Genomic DNA, 21,694 nt, shown 5'->3' with positions numbered 1-21,694 from the left:
CTAGGTAATAACTCAGTGTAGATCGCGAGTTATTACCTAGCTTTCCCAGTGTCAGATATCATCCTAGTGTAGATCGCAAATATTCTAATCGCAAATTTTTATCGCAAATTTTCCATGCAAAAGGCTACACTAATAAGCTTGTCATAAGACTCAGTCTAATATTCTTGTCAGAAGACTATGAAACCAATAGATGGCGCTAGTAAGTTATGAACAGCGCCCTCTATTGGTTTCATAGTCTTCTGACAAGAATATTAGCCTTGTCATAAGATTGTGAAACCAATAGAGGGCGCTGTTCATAACTCAATAGCGCAATCTATTGGTTTTCATAGTCATTGGTTTTCATTATGACAGCTAAAAAACAAGGCAGATTCTTCTCATTTGCATGTCTTTCACATATGCCCATGTTTATGGAAATGAGTTTTTACATGACAAAACTGTACAGAAAGGTTATTGAACATTATGTTAGGACAATCAGAAAACTTTTTTTTCGCCCTAATGATATTGATCTAGGTGTGCAGGTCCACCCAAGCCATCCAACAGATACAAAACAACTTTGAGGTTTACTGGTTCTCAGTCAGATGAGAGCTGGTTTGGAATACCTTATAGTGTACAAGGCTGCCATTGTAAGGTATGCTGACTGTTATCTATCTTATGGATAGATTGATGGCTTTTGGCATATAGACTTTGTGTTGTTGTCTATTGTTTTGTACATAATAGGAGTCTAAGATGCATCCAGCTATCCTTTTTAATGCTGTTTTCAAACCATTTTGATGGGGTTTTTATCAACTTCTAGCCTTTTTTATAAACCAGACACCCTTTTCTCTTCTGAGCAGGGGGTGTCTGGTTGTCTCCCATTGACTTCTATTATACTCAAGTGCTTGGCCAAGCACACAAATATAGCAATGTGTTTGGGCTGAACACTTGAATACTTTGGTGTTTGATCATCACTAGAAATGGCCTTGCAGTTTTCCTGGTGGTTGTTTTGTGGTGAACTCTGCCTGTTTGCCGAACATGCGAACATATGGTGATATTCGCGCCCGCCATATTCTTTTACATTGTAAAGAACTCTGACCCATGACACATCCATCAGGTGGTACAGGACAGCCAATTGAGACGTTTCAGCATGTGGACACACCCCCACCCTCAAAAAAAAAAAAAAGCTGGCAGACATTTTACATTCAGTCTTTTGCCAGTGTAGGGAGAGGTTGCTGTGTGGAGCAGGGACAGACTGTTAGGAACACCAAACTCTAGCTAATAGGGCCACAAAATTCCTTTTAAAGACTGGTATAGGTGTGCTATTATATTGCATATTATAGTGCATTTGTTTGCGGTTTTGCTGCGTTACCTCAGCTACAGAGTGACAAACGCAATTGGAACAAATCATTTCTACTGGTGTGATTTACCAGTTGCCCCCCCCCCCCCAAAAAAAAAAACTGATTGAGGCAGGGGTGTTATATACCAATTAAATACTTTCTATTTAGTGCATTTGGGTAGTGCAGCATTTGTTTGCGGTTTTGCTGCGTTACCGCATCTGCACAGAGTGACAAACGCTATTGGAACAAATAATTTCTACTGGTGTGATTTACCAGTTGCCCCCCAAATAAACTGATTGAGGCAGGGGTGTGATATTATATAACTTCTTCCACAAATACTGCTCTTCTATAGGGACTTTTGTCACAGGGTCATGTTGAAAATGACAGACGCCTATTTGCGCATGCGGATACGCGAAAATTACATTGCCGATATTTACATTGAAAGAAATAATGAATGGAGATCGCAAATTCGAATAATACATCTGGTATGTCACACAATGTTGTGGAACTATTTGTGCACTTCTAGTAATTATTTGGTGGCTGCAAATATGACCTCAAGGTTTTTTCAGGTTCACCTGCCGTTAGCAATTTTAAAAATTTATATTTCTCTGCTTTTAAAACAGAAAGTGATACCTCATAAAATATTTATTACTTAACATTCCTCATGTGTCTACTTTATGTAGGCATCATTTTGGAAATGGCATTTTATTTTTTTAGGACGTTAGAAGGCTTAGAATTGTAGAAGCAATTCTTAAAATTTTTATGAAAATTCCAAAACCCACTTTTTAAGGACCAGTTCAGGTCTGAAGTCACTTTGTGAGGCTTACATAGTGGAAACCCCCAATAAATTACCCCATTGTAGAAACTACACCCCTAAAGTTACTCAAAACTGATTTTACTAATTTTGTTAACACTTTAGGTGTTCCACAAGAGTTAAAGGAAAATAATAAATTTCACTTTTTTAATCATTTTAATCAATTTTCTTTTCTTTAACACATCGTGGGTTAACAGCCAAACAAAACTAAATATTTATTACTCTGATTCTGCAGTTTACAGAAACATCCCACATGTGGTCATAAGATGTAAGGGCACACAGCAGGGCGCAGAGGAAAAGGAGCGCCGTATGGTTTTTGGAAGGCAGATTTACCTGAACTGGTTTTTAGATGCCATGTCCCATTTGAAGCCCCCCGATGCACCCTTACATTAGAAACTTCCAAAAAGTGACCCCATTTTGGAAACTACGGGATAAGGTGCCAATTTTATTGGTACTTTTTGGAAGAAATAGTTGACGTTTTTATTGGTACCATTTTTGGGTACATATGATGTTTTGATCATTCATTATTTCACTTTATGGGGCAAGGTGACCAAAAAATTGGTTGTTTTAGCACAGTTTTTATTTATTTATTTATTTATTTTTACAGCATTCACCTGAGGGATTAGGTCATATGAAATTTTTATAGAGCAGATAGTTACGGACATGGCAATACCTAATATGTATACTTTTTCTTATTTATTTAAGTTTTACACAATAATAGCATTTTTTAAACCAAAAAAATGATGTTTTAGTGCCTCCATAGTCTGAGAGCTATAGCTTTTTTATTTTTTGACCGATTGTCTTAGTTAGGGTCTAATTTTTTGCAGGATGAGGTGACGGTTTAATTGCTACTATTTGGGGGGACATACGCCTTTTTGATCGCTTGGTGTTGCACTTTATGTGGGGTTAGGTCATGTGATATTTTTATAGAGCTGTTTTTTACGGATGCGGCGATACCTAATATGTCTACTTTTATTTTATTTATTTCACTTTAACACAATAATAGCTGTTTTGAAGGAAAAAAACATATTTTACTGTCTCCATTGTCTGAAATCAAAGTAAAAATCAGTCGGCACCCAACTAAAACTTAGTCCGCACGAGAAGGAGATATATCCAGTTTGTATGTAATAAATCTCAGCGGACGTTCTCTTTTTATTTCAATATGCTTGTTTTAATTCCATCAACTCAAAGGATATAATATTAGGACGCGTTGCGGCTCATATAGCCTTCATCAGCTGATGAAGGCTATATGAGCCGCAACGTCCGCTGAGATTTATTACATCCATTGTCTGAGAGTCATAGTTTTTTTTATTTTTTGACCAATTGTCTTAGGTAGTGTCTATGTTTTTGCAGGAGGAGGTGACTGTTTGATTGGTACTATTTTGGGGGGCATACGTGTTTTTGATCGCTTGGTGTTGCAATTTTTTTTTAATGGTGTTTATCGGATGAGGTGTATCATGTGATATATTTATAGAGACAGTAGTTACAGACGTGGCAATACCAAATATGTCTATTTTGTGTTTTTTTTTCTATTTTTAACATTTTTCTTACTTACTTTATTGTGGGGGGGGGATTCAAACACTTTATTGTTTCATTTTTTATTTATTTTTTACACTTTGCGGATAAGACCTCTGGGGGACATTTAACTTCGCTTTTTTTTTTTTTTTTCACCATAGATTTTTCCTGTAACTGGGGCTGACATAGTAGCCCCAGTTACAGGAGAAATACACCCCCCAGAAAGGCTGTACAGCAGAAAACAGCGCTGTACAGCCTCAATTTAGGGCTGATCGAGGTCTGTGGAAGACCCAACAGCTCCTGCACTCTTCCGGTCCCGCCAGTCACATTACCATCAGGCCGGGACAGGAAGCGCATAGCGCTGTGTATACAGTGATCTAGAAGGCAGGGACACCTGGGAACTGTCCCTGCCTTTCTCTCTGGGTTGCTCTGCTGTCACTGACAGCGGGCCCCCTGCTCGTCAGCTGCACAATTAGCATGCAGCTGCCATCTCTGAATGGACGTTCCAGAACGTCCATTCAGAGATAAACATCCACCCATAGGATGTTTATATCCTATGGGCGGATGTAAAGTGGTTAAGGAGATTCAGAACCCTGCCTAAGCCAGTTCCAAGGCATTGCACTGAACCAGCCAGAATCCTACTCTATACTGATGAGGGGCAACCACCTGGAAACAGCTGTCTACAAATGGATATCTGGCTTGGTTATGTTCCCTTGTCAAATTTTAAAGCTTGCTGGAAAGTCAGATCTTGACTCATAATAGGCCACTTCCAATATTTGGCGCTGGTGAGATGGTTCTTTTTCTTGGGAGATACCGGTACCTCTTTTCATTATAATCCAAAAAGGCAAAAAAGCACCATATTCGACGAATTTCCAATGGGTAACATAGTTTGTAGTGTAGGAAATATATTTTCGTGTCTGCCCCTTTCCCAATAGCAAAAAGTAGGGGCGGAACGGGAACTAAAAGTGTGCTCATGTTGTAGGCAGGTCCAAGTTGATAGAAGGTCGGACAACACAAGTAGGCGGGGGCCAGCAGTACCGTAGTGCAGAACAAAACACCACCCCAGCAGAACCCGATACCACAGTGCAGTGCAAAATACTGCCCCCCGCCCTACAGTATGAAGCTGTATCCTCATCGTCCAGAGGACTGCAATATCATTGAATTCGGGAGAGCCAGGTGCATTACTGCCTGATACTCCTACAATTATTAATGCAGAGAGCATCAGGTTGTTATGTACTTTGCTGATGACTAAGAGCAGGGATTAGGCTACTTTCAAACCAGCCTTTTAGTTCTTTTCTGGCCCTTTGTTTACCTGCAATAACAACAATCTCTGCCCCTCCCCCTGCTCTGCAAATGGAGTGAATAAGTTTACCCTGAGTGACATGTCTGCCTGCTGGGATACTCAGCAGCATGTTGTATGTGTAGGAATACAGGTCCCAGCTGTACAATGACACTGCTGATACACACAGGATCTTCCCCCTACCTGTTGTGCAACGCTCTGCAGAACTCCTCTGTCACTGCCTGCAGCTACTCAGTAAAGCCTTCAGCCCTGAGTCTGTGCTGCCGAAGGAGTTAAGCATCCAGGGAGAGAGCAATAAGCAGCCGCCGGCAGTGCACTGTGACGTCTTTTGTACAGACTCATATCTGCTCTCTCAGTCTTGTGCACAAATCATTATGAGAGCAGGTAGAGAAGCTGACATCACAGGTCATGTGACCCTCAGTGAAATCTGAGAAAAGAGCAACTACAGATGCAGTAAGTGCATGGTAAAGCTGTTACATTTGATTAGTTACTCGGACAACCCCTTTAAGGCAACTGGGTATATGAGGAGCTAAAGGGGTCATCCATATGCCCTGACAGACCATATGGTCAGTGGTGGCCTTTGTGAGAAAAACCCTTCAGTCAAATACGGTATGCTTTCTACGTCAGTCTTGATATCCCCTGTGCTGCCAGAGGATGCTCCTAATTTATGACAGGGCGCAGTCCGTGCACCTAAACGCTGGCGCAAATGATGATAAATTTGTCATGGCTAGCCATGCTGCAGTGTCACACCCCCCTTTCGAAAAAGTGGGCGGCGTAAAAAAAATGCTATTTGCGACTATTTAAAAAAATGTCTTGTATAGAAAGTCACAAACACAGTTTGCAACTTTTTAATACAATTTTTCTTGCACAAACGAAATGATATGTTCCTTCTAGACTACAAAAAGCTACCCCACAGCTTTTCCAGAAACCTAAGGCTCTTGCATAAAGAATGGCTATGGTTCCATATCTCAGACCTTTGGACACTATACATGCTTCTGTATGGCATAAAACACCATGTTTTCTCCTAGATACAGCAGAAAAAAAAAATATCTCTGTTTTACTCGGGCACAGAGCGATCAAGCCTGATGTATGTTAACGCCAGTCTTGATAAATCTCCCCCACTATGTGCAAAAATGCCACATAAACGGCCATAAAATGGCAAAAAAAATTGGTGCCAAAAAACACGACGTGTTCTGGCATTTTGTATAGGTAAGAAATGCAGCAAAAAGCCAAATCTTGTGTATAAGGACCTTATACACAAGATTTGGCTTTTTGCTGCATTTCTTACCTATACAAAATGCCAGAACACGTCGTGTTTTTTGGCACCAATTTTTTTTGCCGTTTTATGGCCGTTTATGTGGCATTTTTGCACATAGTGGGGGAGATTTATCAAGACTGGCGTTAACATACATCAGGCTTGATCTCTCTGTGCCCGAGTAAAACGCGCCAAATTTATTAAGAGGCAGATGCCACCTAATAAATAAGGTGCATCTCTGGCAGTCAATGCGTCAGAGATTGAAGTCTACGCCAGCTATGGGTTGGATTATACTTCAGCCATAACTTACACCAGAAACTGGCGTAAATTATAGTAAATCCATCAGATTGCATAAAGATCCACCACCTTTCTGTCTATTTTAGAAAAGTGGTGGAAAGCTTAAAAAGTCGCAAACGATGGTGGCATAATATGCAAGTTATTTATGCCACAATAGTGACGTAAATACCTTAAATGTCCCTCAATGTGCCTTAGGCCTCATGCACACGACCGTTGTGTGCATCCGTGGCCGTTGTGCCGTTTTCAGTTTTTTTTCGCGGACCCATTGACTTTCAATGGGTCCGTGGAAAAATCGGAAAATGCACCGTTTTGCAGCCGAGGCCGTGATCCGTGTATCCTGTCCGTCAAAAAAATATGACCTGTCCTATTTTTTTGACGGACAACGGTTCACGGACCCATTCAAGTCAATGGGTCCGTGAAAGAACACGGATGCACACAAGATTGGCATCCGTGTCCGTGATCCGTGGCCGTAGGTTGCTTTCATACAGATGGATCCGAAGATCCGTCTGCATAAAAGCTTTTTCTGATCTAAGTTTTCACTTCGTGAAAACTCATTTCCGACAGTATATTCTAACACAGAAGCGTTCCCATGGTGATGGGGACGCTTCTAGTTAGAATACACTGCAAACTTTGTACAAGACTGCCCCCTGCTGCCTGGCAGCACCCGATCTCTTACAGGGGGATATGATAGCACAATTAACCCCTTCAGGTGCGGCACCTAAAGGGGTTAATTGTACTATCATATTCCCCTGTAAGAGATCAGGGCTGCCCGGCAGCAGGGGGCAGACCCCCCCCCTCCCCAGTTTGAATATCGTTGGTGGCACAGTGTGCGCCCACCATCCCCCCCCCTTCCTCCCTCTATAGTTAAAAATCGTTGGTGGCACAGTGTGCGCCCACCATCCCCCCCCTTCCTCCCTCTATAGTTAAAAATCGTTGGTGGCACAGTGTGCGCCCACCATCGGCCCCCCTCTCTCTATAGTAGTAACAACCATTGGTGGCAGTGTGCGGCCTCCCATTCCCCCCCCCACCACAGTAGAAGATTCATACTTACCTGCTTGCTGCTGCGATGTCTGTGACCGGCCGGGAGCTCCTCCTACTGGTAAGTGACAGTTCTTTAGCAATGCGCCGCACAGACCTTTCACTTACCAGTAGGTGGAGCTCCCGGCCGGTCACAGACATCGCAGCAGCAAGCAGGTAAGTATGAATCTTCTACTGTGGTGGGGGGGGGGGGGAATGGGAGGCCGCACACTGCCACCAATGGTTGTTACTACTATAGGGAGAGGGGGGGGGCCGATGGTGGGCGCACACTGTGCCACCAACGATTTTTAACTATACAGGGAGGAAGGGGGGGGCGATGGTGGGCGCACACTGTGCCACCAACGATTTTTAACTATAGAGGGAGGAAGGGGGGGCGATGGTGGGCGCACACTGTGCCACCAACGATATTCAAACTGGGGAGGGGGGGGGCTGCCCCCTGCTGCCTGGCAGCCCTGATCTCTTACAGGGGGATATGATAGTACAATTAACCCCTTCAGGTGCGGCACCTGAGGAGTTAATTGTGCTGATCACGGCCCCCTGTAAGAGATCGGGTGCTGCCAGGCAGCAGGGGGCAGTCATGTACACAGTTTTTCAGTGTATTCTAACCTGAAGCGTCCCCATCACCATGGGAACGCCTCTGTGTTAGAATATACTGTCGGAAATGAGTTTCACTATGTAGCTCATATCCGACAGTATATTCTAACATAGAGGAGTTCCCATGGTGATGGGGACGCTTCAAGTTATGTTCGGGTGTCCGCCTGGCCGTGCGGAGGCGTGCGGATCCGTCCAGACTTATAATGTAAGTCAATGGGAACGGATCCGTTTGAAGATGACACACTGTGGCTCAATTTTCAAACGGATCCGTCCCCCATTGACTTTCAATGTAAAGTCTGGACGGATCCGTCTGAGGCTATTTTCACACTTTAGAAATGTTTTAACAATATAATGCAGACGGATCCGCTCTGAACGGAGCCACCGTCTGCATTATGAACACAAGTGTGAAAGTAAAGGGACTCCTGACTTTACATTGAAAGTCAATGAGGACGGATCCGTTTGCAATTGCACCATATTGTGTCAATGTCAAACGGATCCGTCCCCATTGACTTGCATTGTAATTCAGGACGGATCCGTTTGGCTCCGCACGGCCAGGCGGACGCCAAAACGACTTTTTTTTCATGTCCGTGGATCCTCCAAAAATCAAGGAAGACCCACGGACGAAAAAACGGTCACGGATCACGGACCCACGGACCCCGTTTTTGCGGACCGTGAAAAAAAACTGTCGTGTGCATGAGGCCTTACTGCAAGCATTTTCTTTATGCCATTTTCTCCTATAGAGAAGCTGCTGTCAAGACAGACAAAAAAAATCCCCATAATGTCCTGTGTTTTATATTTCCTTTAGCCCTTCGACCAATATCTGGAGCTGGAGTTTTTAACGCAAAAAAAAAAAACCGCATAAAATTAAAAAGTGCAAAAAAAATTCATTTTACTTGAAATACACATTTATCAACAGTCTGTGATAGGCCAAAGTTATTTTTTGCTCCTGCTAAATCAACTTCAGAAATCCAAATGTTTTGTGGTCATTTCTGTGAATTATGTTTTTTTTTTTTCTTCAATTATCAAAGGAATTTGTCTAAATGTCAAAAAAAAATTGTCTGAACTGCATTGCACTCCTGACCTGCTGTAGCTGTGGCCAGTACAATGTGATAGTTTGGCATTTGCACAATTTAACAAATAAATCAGCATCTATGTGTGAGAGCACCCTAGTACGAAAAGAGATGGAGCATGGTCTTTATTGGTACGATTTTACCCCATAAAAGTCCTAGGGTTGTATTTAAAAATATAGCATGTTCCCTGTTCATACCTGTAAAATGTATATAGTTAATGTTATACCAACAAAAAACTGTTAATATGGAATAGAAAAATGGACAATTCAGGACAATGTGGAAACAAAAATGGAACACATTGGCCTCGATTGACTAATGTGTCTGCACGTAAAATCATTCTAAAAAGTGATGCAAATCGGTGCAATTTTGGTACATCTAGTGTTTCTGCATACTTTTCCAACTTGCTTGAAAAGGGGACAGGGCTTTTTGGAAATAGGTGGAGCTTCACAGGTAAGGGGTTTGGCTTACGTTTGCGCCATTGTGCACCACAGTTGTGCCACAATTCTGGTGTACAACAATAGTTGGTCTAGAGTCAGAGAAAAGTGTCTGTCCCTGCACCAGATGCATCATCCTGCCTGAGCCCCTGTGATAAATCTGGTGCAGGTCTAGATGGCCGGTCTAAGCTTACACTGTCTATAGGATTAGTAAATCTGGGCCAGTATTCATAAAAAGATCCATATTGCTCAATTGCATCTCTTTCAAGGCTGTATTGGACAGCCAGATCAGGCAGGAGATTGTCGGGAGGGAAGCATTCCTTCCTGGCAACTGCCTGCGTGTCAGCAGAGGAGACTGCTGCTATTACATGCAGCGATCTCCTCCACAGTATAAGGAGGAGCGATTGTTATCCCATCACTCTTCCCTGAACAGCACGATCTGCCACCGACAAACAATGATTTTATATCTTGTTAAATTATTTGAATTTCCCGATGATCAAGCGTTTACGTGTTCATTGGGTAATAAGGCGGCAGTATTACACTGCCAGATCATTGCTAACGAGCCTGACTAAGAACACTCGCTAAAGATGATCTGGCAGACTATCTGCCGGTCTAATACAGGCTTCACACTCACATGTGAATGAAGCCTAATCTGTAATATGACTGTGTGCATGAGCAGTACATAAGGAAGGCAGATGTATCAAATGTAGGAAATGTGATATTAGCTGCAACAAAGTACTCCAAACCCATAAGTACTAAGGTAACTCAAACCCATCCTAATATTTGCACAGTGTAGAAAACCGTATGGGATAGACGACTGGATCTCCAGCACACCATCCTCTTGATGTAACATGTGGGCCCCTTGGGCTCATCGATCAATGGAAATATATTCTCTGGGATACGCTGCGGATACTCTGTACACACTGGGGAGTTACAAAACCAATAAATAATTATACTGATTATTAGTTCTAATTTTATTAATATTTTACTAATAATTTGTTTTCTATTATTCATTTTCTATACGATTATTGGCAATATTATAAGTGCATCCATGCACTATATTAGCAGAATGTTCCTACTTTGTCATTGCATGGCATCATCAGTAGTGATATTTGTATATGTAGTTGCCTTCACTGTTATTGCTACTTTTTATATGTTTTTCATTTATATTATTATTAATATTGAGAATCTTGAGTATTATTGCAATTTCTGGATAACCTACTCAGGGATGAATGGGGGGAAGCGTCATCTTTGCACATTGCACCTGCACTGTACCAGCCTACGTCCCTATCATCATATCATGTGTCATGTCATGAGCCAATCACAAGGAACAGGCACGAGACTGCACAGAGCCTGTAGCATCACAGCCTCAAACTGCATCCACAGACTGTACCATTCTTCACTGACAGAAGGGGAGAAGCCTCCAAAACCCAAGGCATCACTAAATGTCTGCAGAATTACCTTGGAGGTCCAGGTCAGTGAATCGCTTGCATGCTCTGGATTTTATTTAGCCCCTTATCCAACCCGGATCCTTATTTCTAAGTCATGCATCTTGGTTAATAATTGATGGCAGTGGAGAGGCCCAGTGTAACTGCACCCCAGCAGCTGATATACAAGAGGCAAATGAAAGAGCAGAGCTTTCTTAGTGCATATGGCATCCTTTAACCCTTTCTGTCCTCACTGACGCTGTTCCTGGTGCTGGAACCAGACAGGTCAGTGATATGTTGATCGCAGAACCTGATCTGTGCTACGCTCTGGCACTGACAGACAGCTATTCACCCTCGCGGTTATGTGATATGAGATGCCAGTGCTGTACGGATACATAAGAACCTACAGCGTGTTTGCTATGCAAGTACATTATCATTTAAAATATTGTTTTTCTGTAACGACTATCAGGGCATGCTGGGAGTTGTAGTTTCACAAGAGCTGAAGGATCACAGTTTGAAGACTACTGTGATAGCTTAGGCTACTTTCACACTGGAGTTTTGGCTTTCCGTCTGAGATCCGTTCAGGGCTCTCACAAGCGGTCTAAAACGGATCAGTTTTGCCCTAATACATTCTGAATGGATAAGGATCCGCTCAGAATACATTCGTTTGCCTCCGTTCCGCTCTGCTTGCAGCGCGTTTTGGTGTCCGCCTGACAATGCGGAGGCAAACGGTCCTGACACACAATGTAAGTCAATGGGGACGGATCCGTTTTCATTGACACAATGCAAAACGGATCGGCCCCCATTGTCTTTCAATGGTGTTCAAGACGGATCCCTTTTGGTAATGTAAAAGATAATTCAAACGGATCCGTTCTGAACTGATGCATGCGGTTGTATTATTTGAACAGATCCGTCTGTGCAGATCCATGACGGATCCGCACCAATCGCGAGTGTGAAAGTAGCCTTATAGTCCACACTGTAGTCTTCCACTTTGTAGTTACAAATGGAGCATCACTGTCAAACCAGGTAATGAAATATAGGTTTAATACCACATGGGTGTGTTTAAAGGTTTTTAAAAATAAGAAATAATGTTTTAATGCTAGTAGCAGTGGATTGAGTTATTTCAGTTTTTGGGTTAAAAATTAAGTTGATTTCCATTCTAGAGAAACTGTAAATTAATATTTGTATAATTATTCAGGATTTATGGAGAACTATAATACCAAATGCAACCTATGGACAAGAGTGGCGCTGTTTCTGCAAAGATACACTGCTAGACAGGGCAGATTTATAAGGCAAGTTGCACACTAACGGCGGCGATCCGGCAGGGAACAGCCTGCCAGATCGCTCTGCATTCCGGCATGGCTGGAAGTTTGTTCAGCTCCATCCGGCCCTATTCACTATAATAGGGATCGGCGGAGATCAGACCGCATTCCGGCAAATATGCCAAGAATTGGATGGGAGAGGTCCGCTATGTGGTATGATGATTCTCGGCATATTTGCCGGAATGCGGACAGATCTCCACCGGTCCCCATTATAGTGAATGGGACCAGACAGAGGTGTACATACCTCCCGCCATGCCGGAATATACAAGGATGCAGCCTGCCAGATTGCTGTCGCTATTGTGCGACTAGCCTAAGTGGCTGACCTGTTGCATGTGACCTGTGGTGGTCCCATGTTCATATGTGCCTGTACTGCTGAGAAAAATGAAGTTTTAATATTTTCAAATGAGCCTCTAGAAGCAACGGGGGCATTGCCCTAGAGGCTCTGCTGTGTGTGCTACTGCTGTGCCCTCTGCACTTTGATTGACAGGACCAGGAAGTGAAAGCGTTATCACGCCAGGCCCTGTCAATCAAAGTGGAAAGGGTTCAACAGTTGCAGAGAAAGTAGAACCTCTAGGTATAACGGCAATGCCCCCATTGCTCCTAGAGGCTCATTTTTATATATTTAAACATCATTTTTCTCAGCAACGCAGGCACATACGAACATGTGATCAACAAAGATGGCATCAGCTGCCTAATGCATATGCAGCAGGTCAGCCTGTTTCATAGGTACAAATCTGTTGACAGATGCCCTTTAAGGCTGGGTTCACACCTGAGCGCTTCTCAAACGCGCGTTTTACGCGCGTTTTTATGCGCGTTTTTCGTAATAGTAAACGCGCGTTTGACGCGCATTTGTGTGATTGACTGCAGTGTCCTATGGCCACAAACGCGCGTCAAAACGCCCCAAAGAAGCTCAAGTACTTGATTATGCGTCGGGCGTTTTACAGCGCGATCGTACGCGCTGTAAAACGCCCAGGTGAGAACCATTCCCATAGGGAAGCATTGGTTTTCATGTGTTGAGCGTTTTACAGCGCGTTTGAACGCGCTGTAAAACGCTCAGGTGTGAACCCAGCGTTAAGGGTTTTTGTCTGCTTTGTTAAAAAGACCCTTTGACAATAAGCAGATCATAAAGTGTTCCTCTGCGGAAACTTTTAGCAATCACTGTGATCTGTGGGGAGGCCTGACAGTGAGTGTTCCCTGAGGCACCACCATAGAGGAAATTAGATATTACAAAGTGTCCGTTCAAATCAGCTGAGTTGTCTATGTAATGCGGGCAGGATAGGTCCTCCAAAGCAAGAGACATCTCCTAATTCTGACCAAGAGATGAGGAAGGTGAATAGGAGTTATGCTCCTTTATTAACCTTACAATTACATCATAGAGTTATGACAATGGGTTTTCTAAACCAAACTTTTCTTATGGAGATGGGCCAACTTCCACAATGCCAAGTGTTCCTCAATTTCTATGAGGGAGTTTGAAGCTGGGAATCTTTAGGACTGAGGACTAAAATAGGGAAGTACATGATATTTGGTTATCCAAGTGCATTATACAAATGCTAGTTCGAAATAGCTGTTTAAACCGGCAGTAATCAATATGCTTGTATGTTTTATCTGGCTTATGAAATGGAATGAAGCCCTAGCAGATGTCAGATTGTCCTTCATGGTGTACTGCACAAGTGCATCTTTAGATAAGTTGGGAACTAGGCTTTTTGCTCTTTGTACCAGGCACCTGGGAGATATTTATAATACAATGAATCTTTCTTTTTGCAGATGAACTGCCACTTCTCAATAAGTTAATACAATTTCTTGCACTGTACAAACATGCTCGCTCGAAAGGGGGTGATCCATGACGAATATTTGATAACTCGACTTGCAGAAGATAAAGCTAATCAACCTCAATACAAGACCAAACTCAGAAAAGCACGGTTTGTATCCAAAAATGGTGCCTGCAATGTGGCCCATAAGAATATTCGAGAGCAAGGACGTTTCCTCCAGGATGTGTTCACCACCATGGTGGACCTGAAATGGCAGCATAGCTTATTTATCTTCACAATGACATTCATCTGCAGCTGGATGCTGTTTGCTATGGCCTGGTGGCTTATTGCTTTCGCCCATGGTGATCTTGATCCCAAACGTAGCAACTCTACACCATGTGTCACTAACATCCAGTCTTTCACCTCTGCCTTCCTTTTCTCTATTGAAGTCCAGGTGACTATTGGCTTTGGAGGGCGTATGGTTACAGAGCAGTGCCCCCTAGCAATAACGGTCCTCATCATCCAGAACATATCTGGATTAATCATCAATGCTGTCATGCTGGGGTGCATCTTCATGAAGACTGCTCAAGCAAACCGTAGAGCGGAGACTCTAATTTTCAGTAAGCATGCTGTCATAGCCTGCCGGGATGGCAAATATCGCTTTATGTTCCGAGTGGGTGACCTACGCAAAAGTATGATTATCAGTGCTTCAATAACAATCCAAGTAGTCAAAAAGGCCACAACAGATGAGGGAGAGGTTGTTCCAATTTCCCAGGTAGACATCCAGGTGGAGAACCCAGTGGGGACAAATTCTATTTTCTTAGTGTCACCTCTTATTATAAGCCATACAATTGATGAGAAAAGCCCACTTTTTCATTATTCTGCCTATAACCTCGGCGACCAAGATCTTGAGGTGGTGGTAATCCTTGAAGGGGTGGTAGAGACCACTGGGATAACTACTCAGGCAAGGACATCCTACTTGCCTGATGAAATCCTCTGGGGCCATCGCTTTGTCCCAATTGTAACAGAAGAAGAAGGTCGGTATTCTGTGGACTACTCCAAATTTGGAAACACAGTTAAAGTACATGGACCTCTATGCAGCGCTAAAGACCTGAAGGAAGGCAGGTATAATCCACTTACTAGTGGTCACCCTTCTAGAACAGCAAAGAAAAGGAAAGGTGACAGCCAGCAAGCTTCACTGCTGGAAAATAAAATGGCAGCATATAGACAATCCCATGATTCTTCATCTGATTGCTAGTGTTTGCCTTTTTACTGCTGAGCAAATTACATTTATTTTGATCTCTTATATCAGAATGGAGAGTGAAAAGGGAATATTTTTGTAATTAAGGTGCTTTTATACAGTAGGGAAAGCCATTTTGTAGGCTACATTAATGGTCCTGGGAATGCAAATCATCAGGTCAAAATTCTAAAACTTTAAATCAATATTTAGGTGTCATTGAGCTTTAAAACATTTTTCATATAACATCAAAGGTTTTGATTGCTGGGGATCCAAGCACTGAGACCACCACTGATCGCTAGAACAAGGAGAATGAAGTGCTACCATAGTGCACTTTCTCTCCCCAGTGTAGGAAGTGGAATCAAGATGGGCCTATAGACATTCTATTGAGCCCATCTCCTGCAGGCAGACTTGGACTGGCCCACAGGGGAGCAGGTAAATCCCCCGGTGGGCCCCTAGTCTCCCCACTCCTTACATAAGTGGCACATGGCACAACATACTGACTGCACTACATACTACTACATAGTAATTGCACAGCATCTCAACCTGCCTATGTGGTCATATAAAAAACTGGGTAGATTATTTAAAAAACTGCCGAGTTAATTATATTATAGATGTATCGGGTGTCTGAGATGACTATGAAGCACAGAGACAAGGAGGGACCTTTATCAAGACTGGTGTATCCATATGACAGTCTTGATCTCCCTTCATTAGAGTGAGATACACCTAATTTATTAAGAGGCAGATGCTTCTTAATAAATGAGGCGCATCTCTGCCCTGCCGTGTCACCAGATACTGAAGTCTACGCCAGCTACAGTCTGGGGTAGACTTCAGCTATAACTTCTGCCACTTTCTGGCAAAAGTTATAGTAAATGCGTAAATGCGGTGTGCGGTGCAAAGCCCAGCCCTCACTAAGCCATGCCCATTTTCTTGACACTTTGGGAATATGCTGAGAAGCTTAAAAAGTTGGAAATTACGTTGCACATAAGTACAAGGGGGCATGAACAGTTTGAGGCACAGGCGAGGCAGCAGGTGACTACTGAAAATAAATGATGGTGCAATTTTAGAGATTTGTGAAGGGGGAATCAGGTGATATTGTCAAATATGGACTTCAGAATGAATTTTACTAGAGGGCCCTAGGCACTCGATCCGAAGCTGTCTGCAGGTGTCATGGTGTAGTCAAGCCCACAACATGGCCTCTTCCACTGATCCTAGTCGCAGGTGCTTGTTAAGCACCGATTCGGTGTGGACATTTACTGTAAATTGACAAGCTTCTCTCTTCACAATGTTTTTATAGCTCCTGCAGACATGTCTGTTCTTTACGGCTGCTTATGATATAGACATTCACACGAAATCAGGACAAATCATCTGTAGGAGGAAAAGTTTTCAGTAAAAAAAATTAAAAAAAATCACTGAACGCAATTGATATATCTATTGTTTCCATCATTGTATTTCCTCCAGATTTCAAGGTAAATGTTAGCAGTATAATTCAAAACCAAGTGAGATTAGCTGGTTTCTTAGGGATCTGTGATGCAGTTTTTTCAGGTCATTAGACCCGTGTTCAGTGCTGAATATGCAGTCGTAATACGGGTGCTTGTAACCAGCCAATGAAGTGATGCAGTATTTTATGGCAGAAATCTATGTGGCTAAATGTGCTTTATTTTTTTATTTTCTTCTGCGTGCTTTCTCTTTATATAACTGCACCATTTAAAGGGGTTTTACAGCAGTTTTATAGTGATGGCCTATCCTCACCGATCAGATGCTGATGAACTGTCCTGAGAAGAGGTCATCTATATGGCACTCCTTGTTGTCTCACTTTAGCAAATGGCACTTATCATGTAGACAAAGTTAATACAAGGCACTTCCTCAGGGGCGTAGCTAAAGGCTTATTGGCCCTGGTGCAAGAGTTCAGCTCGGGCCCCCTACTTTGTGACAAGGGACAGGGAAACACATAGCCTTCGTGCCACCTGAAGCAAAAATTGAAACAGCACCCCCCCCCCTCTCAATCCAAATTCTTGACCTAACCCCTTCCCTTCAGCCTGAGGTGTAACTTGCCGAGCATATACTTTCTATAATACTAGTGTCCTCTTATGTGGCACAAGGAACTTTGGGCCCCCTCAGGCTCCTGGGCCTGGTAGCGACTGCTATCTCTGCACCCCCTGTAGCTACGCCCCTGCACTTCCTAATGTATTGCGAGTGTCCATATTGCCCTCTTCTCTGGCTTAATTAATTTTCCCATCGCATTATGCATTGTTCGTATCAAGGAGTTACGTCCACCACTGCAGTGCAGATACGAGGTGGCCGGGACAGCAGCTGCTGCACATGAGTTGCTGCATATGTGATGCATGCATGCTTATGTGCCTATGTGGGCTCCCACGGTCCCGGTCATCAGAGAGGTCGGAGCTTTTTCCCATAGTGTGCAAGCATAGCCACCACTGCTGGATTGCAGAGTGGTCATAACCATGGAAACGAGCAGTGTATAATGTGATGGAGAAATGACTCAAGCCAGCAAAGGAAGCAATATGGACAATCACAATACATTAGTAATTGTCTTGTATTAACTTTCTCTACATAATAAATGCCATGTGCTAAAGTGAGACAACCCATTTAAGGGTTCTACACCTACAAAGTTTACACCTAGGATACACAGATGATTGTAGCATGGTCACATAGCAATAATTACTAGTGATTAATCATGATTTTCTAGCTGTAACTTGCAGCCAGCCTGTTATCTAGCCTAAAATCTGAAAGCGAGCACTACTAAAATAATTGTGGGTGATAGGGTAAGACTGTCTCGAGTCTAATGGGTGGAGCTTGACACGGGGATTCACAGAACAAATAGAGAATCGCACACTGCCCCCTTATCCCCTGCAGTAGCCGTAACAGGGCATTGGTTTTGTGCAGCATTCAGCTTTAGCTCTGAAGTCTTGCTATTAGTTCTCAGCTTGTTGCCTCTGTCTATGTTGCACTCTAAACAAAATTACGACTTGTAAACGGGGTGTTCCCGTTTAAAGCTAAGTTAACACTGGTAGTTATCATGTCACTTGACATAAGACCAAAGGACTTGTTGACCATTACATTTTTCCAATGCAATTTAAAAAAATATAAGCTAAACCCACTTTAATGCAATAATTTTCTTTTCTACAATGCGGTATGCATTGTATAGGTCTGATGCAGACTGGGTTTAGGTAACTGTGGTTTGGATAGACCGCCAACCTATTCTAGGCCTTTCAGTTATTTCACAGCGGTACATTTGTATGCAATAAAATCAACATATGCAAATAAAGTGCTAGGGTAGATGTGTAATGGTAGTGAATTCATTGCATACCAACTTGCTATGCCATCAGTATCTGCTCAGTGGGAGTTTGACCACTGGAACTCATTGATGACCAGACCAAAGGAGTCACAAACCCCTTTAACCTTCGCATCTTCATACAAAACAGCTACATTGCAGGTCAGGGCATTAGCAGGAATTGCACCACAGCCCCATCAAAAAAAATGCTTAAGGAGGTTATTCATCCCTAGGGGGCCTCTCGGACAGACCCACCAGCTTGGCCAGGCCTGTGGAGGGAATCCTGACCTTACCTGATCCCCCGCTGGGTTCCAATTTCTTTGCTCCCCTTGGACCGCTGCAGTTCTCACGTCTCCCTGTGTCAACATCTGATTTGACTTGGAGAGACCTGAGAGCTGCAGTGGCCTGGGGGAAGCAAAAGAGACAGAATCCCCCCGGCTAGGATCAGGTAGATATGATCACCTCTGTAGGTCTGGCCACTCTGGGTAGTCTGTCCGAGAGGCCCTTATTATACAAATTAATAACATAACATGTAAAATGATGCCCCCGTAGTTGCTGTAATAACCACATGTCCACAGTTATCCTCCCAGCTTGCCCTGTGCGAACAAGGCTTTCACATAGTTAAAGAATATGCTGAATATCTGCCATTGCTCAATCAATGTAATTTGTCTCAAAACCATAGTAACCAATAGGCAATTGTCCTGCACAAATGAGACACGAACTGCAAACGTCTAATTGGTTGTCATGGCTTTACTGCGGGTTTGTCCCGAAATTTAATGAGGGAACATACTTACATTTACATTCCTTCCTTAAAGGGAGTCTGTCACATATTAAACTGTGTGATATAAACAGTTAATAGATCATACCTTTCTTTCTGTTTTCTGTGTATCCTATAGTTTGATGATATATACTAATGACTTGCAAGTGCCCATGCCTTCTGGACACTGCTGTTGAGCTCTCCTCCCATGTTTCACTGTAGCCCAGTGACCTTACATCGCCGACTCTGCTCGCTTCACTGCTGGGACCATGCGCCGTACCCTGCTCACTGTGACAGAAAGTAGTTGACTACCATATTGTGGCAGAAAATACCACCCTAGCAGAGCCAAAGACCACAGTGCTGTCACCACCAGACATCTGAGAAGCTCTGACAGACGTCTTTCAGAACCTCCTCCTTGAGGTTCCTTTTGTTTTGCTTTCCTTTTCTCATCTCGTTAGCCTGTCTCAGCTGTCATGTACAAACCGGATTCCCAAAAAGTTGGGACACTATACAACTTGTGAATAAAAACTGAATGCAATGGTGTGGAGGTGTCAACTTCTAATATTTTATTCAGAATAGAACATAAATCACGGAACAAAAGTTTAAACTGAGAAAATGTACCATTTTAAGGGAAAAATATGTTGAATCAGAATTTCATGGTGTCAACAAATCCCCAAAAAGTTGGGACAAGGTCATTTTCACCACTGTGTGGCATCTCCCCTTCTTCTTACAACACTCAACAGACGTCTGGGGACCGAGGAGACCAGTTTCTCAAGTTTAGAAATAGGAATGCTCTCCCATTCTTGTCTAATACAGGCCTCCAACTGTTCAATCGTCTTGGGCCTTCTTTGTTGCACCTTCCTCTTTATGATGCACCAAATGTTCTCTATAGGTGAAAGATCTGGACTGCAGACTGGCCATTTCAGTACCCGGATCCTTCTCCTACGCAGCCATGATGTTGTGATTGATGCAGAATGTGGTCTGGCATTATCTTGTTGAAAAATGCAGGGTCTTCCCTGAAAGAGATGACGTCTGGATGGGAGCATATGTTGTTCTAGAACCTGAATATATTTTTCTGCATTGATGGTGCCTTTCCAGACATGCAAGCTGCCCATGCCACACGCACTCATGCAACCCCATACCATCAGAGATGCAGGCTTCTGAACTGAGCGTTGATAACAACTTGGGTTGTCCTTGTCTTCTTTGGTCCGGATGACATGGCGTCCCAGATTTCCAAAAAGAACTTTGAATCGTGACTCGTCTGACCACAGAACAGTCTTCCATTTTGCCACACTCCATTTTAAATGATCCCTGGCCCAGTGAAAACGCCTGAGCTTGTGGATCTTGCTTAGAAATGGCTTCTTCTTTGCACTGTAGAGTTTCAGCTGCCAACGGCGGATGGCACGGTGGATTGTGTTCACTGACAATGGTTTCTGGAAGTATTCCTGAGCCCATTCTGTGATTTCCTTTACAGTAGCATTCCTGTTTGTGGTGCAGTGTCGTTTAAGGGCCCGGAGATCACGGGCATCCAGTATGGTTTTATGGCCTTGACCCTTGCGCACAGAGATTGTTCCAGATTCTCTGAATCTTCGGATGATGTTATGCACAATTGATGATGATAGATGCAAAGTCTTTGCAATTTTTCGCTGGGTAACACCTTTCTGATATTGCTCCACTATCTTTCTGCGCAACATTGTGGGAATTGGTGATCCTCTACCCATCTTGGCTTCTGACAGACACTGCCACTCTGAGAAGCACTTTTTATACCCAATCATGTTGCCAATTGACCTAATTAGTGTTAATTGGTCTTCCAGCTCTTCGTTATGCTCAAATTTACTTTTTCCAGCCTCTTATTTCTACTTGTCCCAACTCTTTTGGGATTTGTTGACACCGTGAAAATTTGAATCAACGTATTTTTCCTTTAAAATGATACATTTACTCGGATTAATCGTTTGATCTGTCATCTGCGTTCTATTACAAATAAAATATTGACATTTGCCATCTCCACATCATTGCATTCAGTTTTTATTCACAATTTGTTTAGTGTCCCAACTTTTTTGGAATCCGGTTTGTAGTTGCACTGATTGCATTCCTTTAAATCCCTTCCCATACTGCATCACTTTGCAGTTTATACAACTTCCTGGAGTGTGTGCATGCTGGATGCTACTACTGAGTCTTCTACAGATAAGTTTTGTTCATTCATTTGTATTTTTCTGTTTGCTGGATCCCAGGTGACCCTGACTCCCTCCGTATCAAGTGTAGGGAGCCGGTGGTCGTGTCC

The 21,694-nt window shown here is 43.0% G+C and overlaps 1 protein-coding gene across 1 annotated transcript; it reads left to right on the top strand.

Moving 5' to 3' along the window:
• The first annotated feature begins 14,194 nt into the window (after positions 1-14,194).
• On the top strand, positions 14,195-15,385 carry LOC122926140 (ATP-sensitive inward rectifier potassium channel 11-like). Its single transcript, XM_044277519.1, has one exon. The coding sequence runs from the start codon at positions 14,195-14,197 to the stop codon at positions 15,383-15,385; it is 1,191 nt and encodes a 396-aa protein (XP_044133454.1).
• The last annotated feature ends 6,309 nt before the right edge of the window (positions 15,386-21,694 follow it).

The sequence above is a fragment of the Bufo gargarizans genome, chromosome 2, assembly GCF_014858855.1.
Source record: "Bufo gargarizans isolate SCDJY-AF-19 chromosome 2, ASM1485885v1, whole genome shotgun sequence".
Classification (NCBI taxonomy): Eukaryota; Metazoa; Chordata; class Amphibia; order Anura; family Bufonidae; genus Bufo; species Bufo gargarizans.
This window is presented reverse-complemented; position numbering and strand designations above follow the sequence as displayed.

Excerpts from the sequence above, each read along its gene's own strand:
- LOC122926140 (XM_044277519.1), top strand. The coding sequence starts at position 14,195 with ATGCTCGCTCGAAAGGGGGTGATCCATGACGAATATTTGATAACTCGA.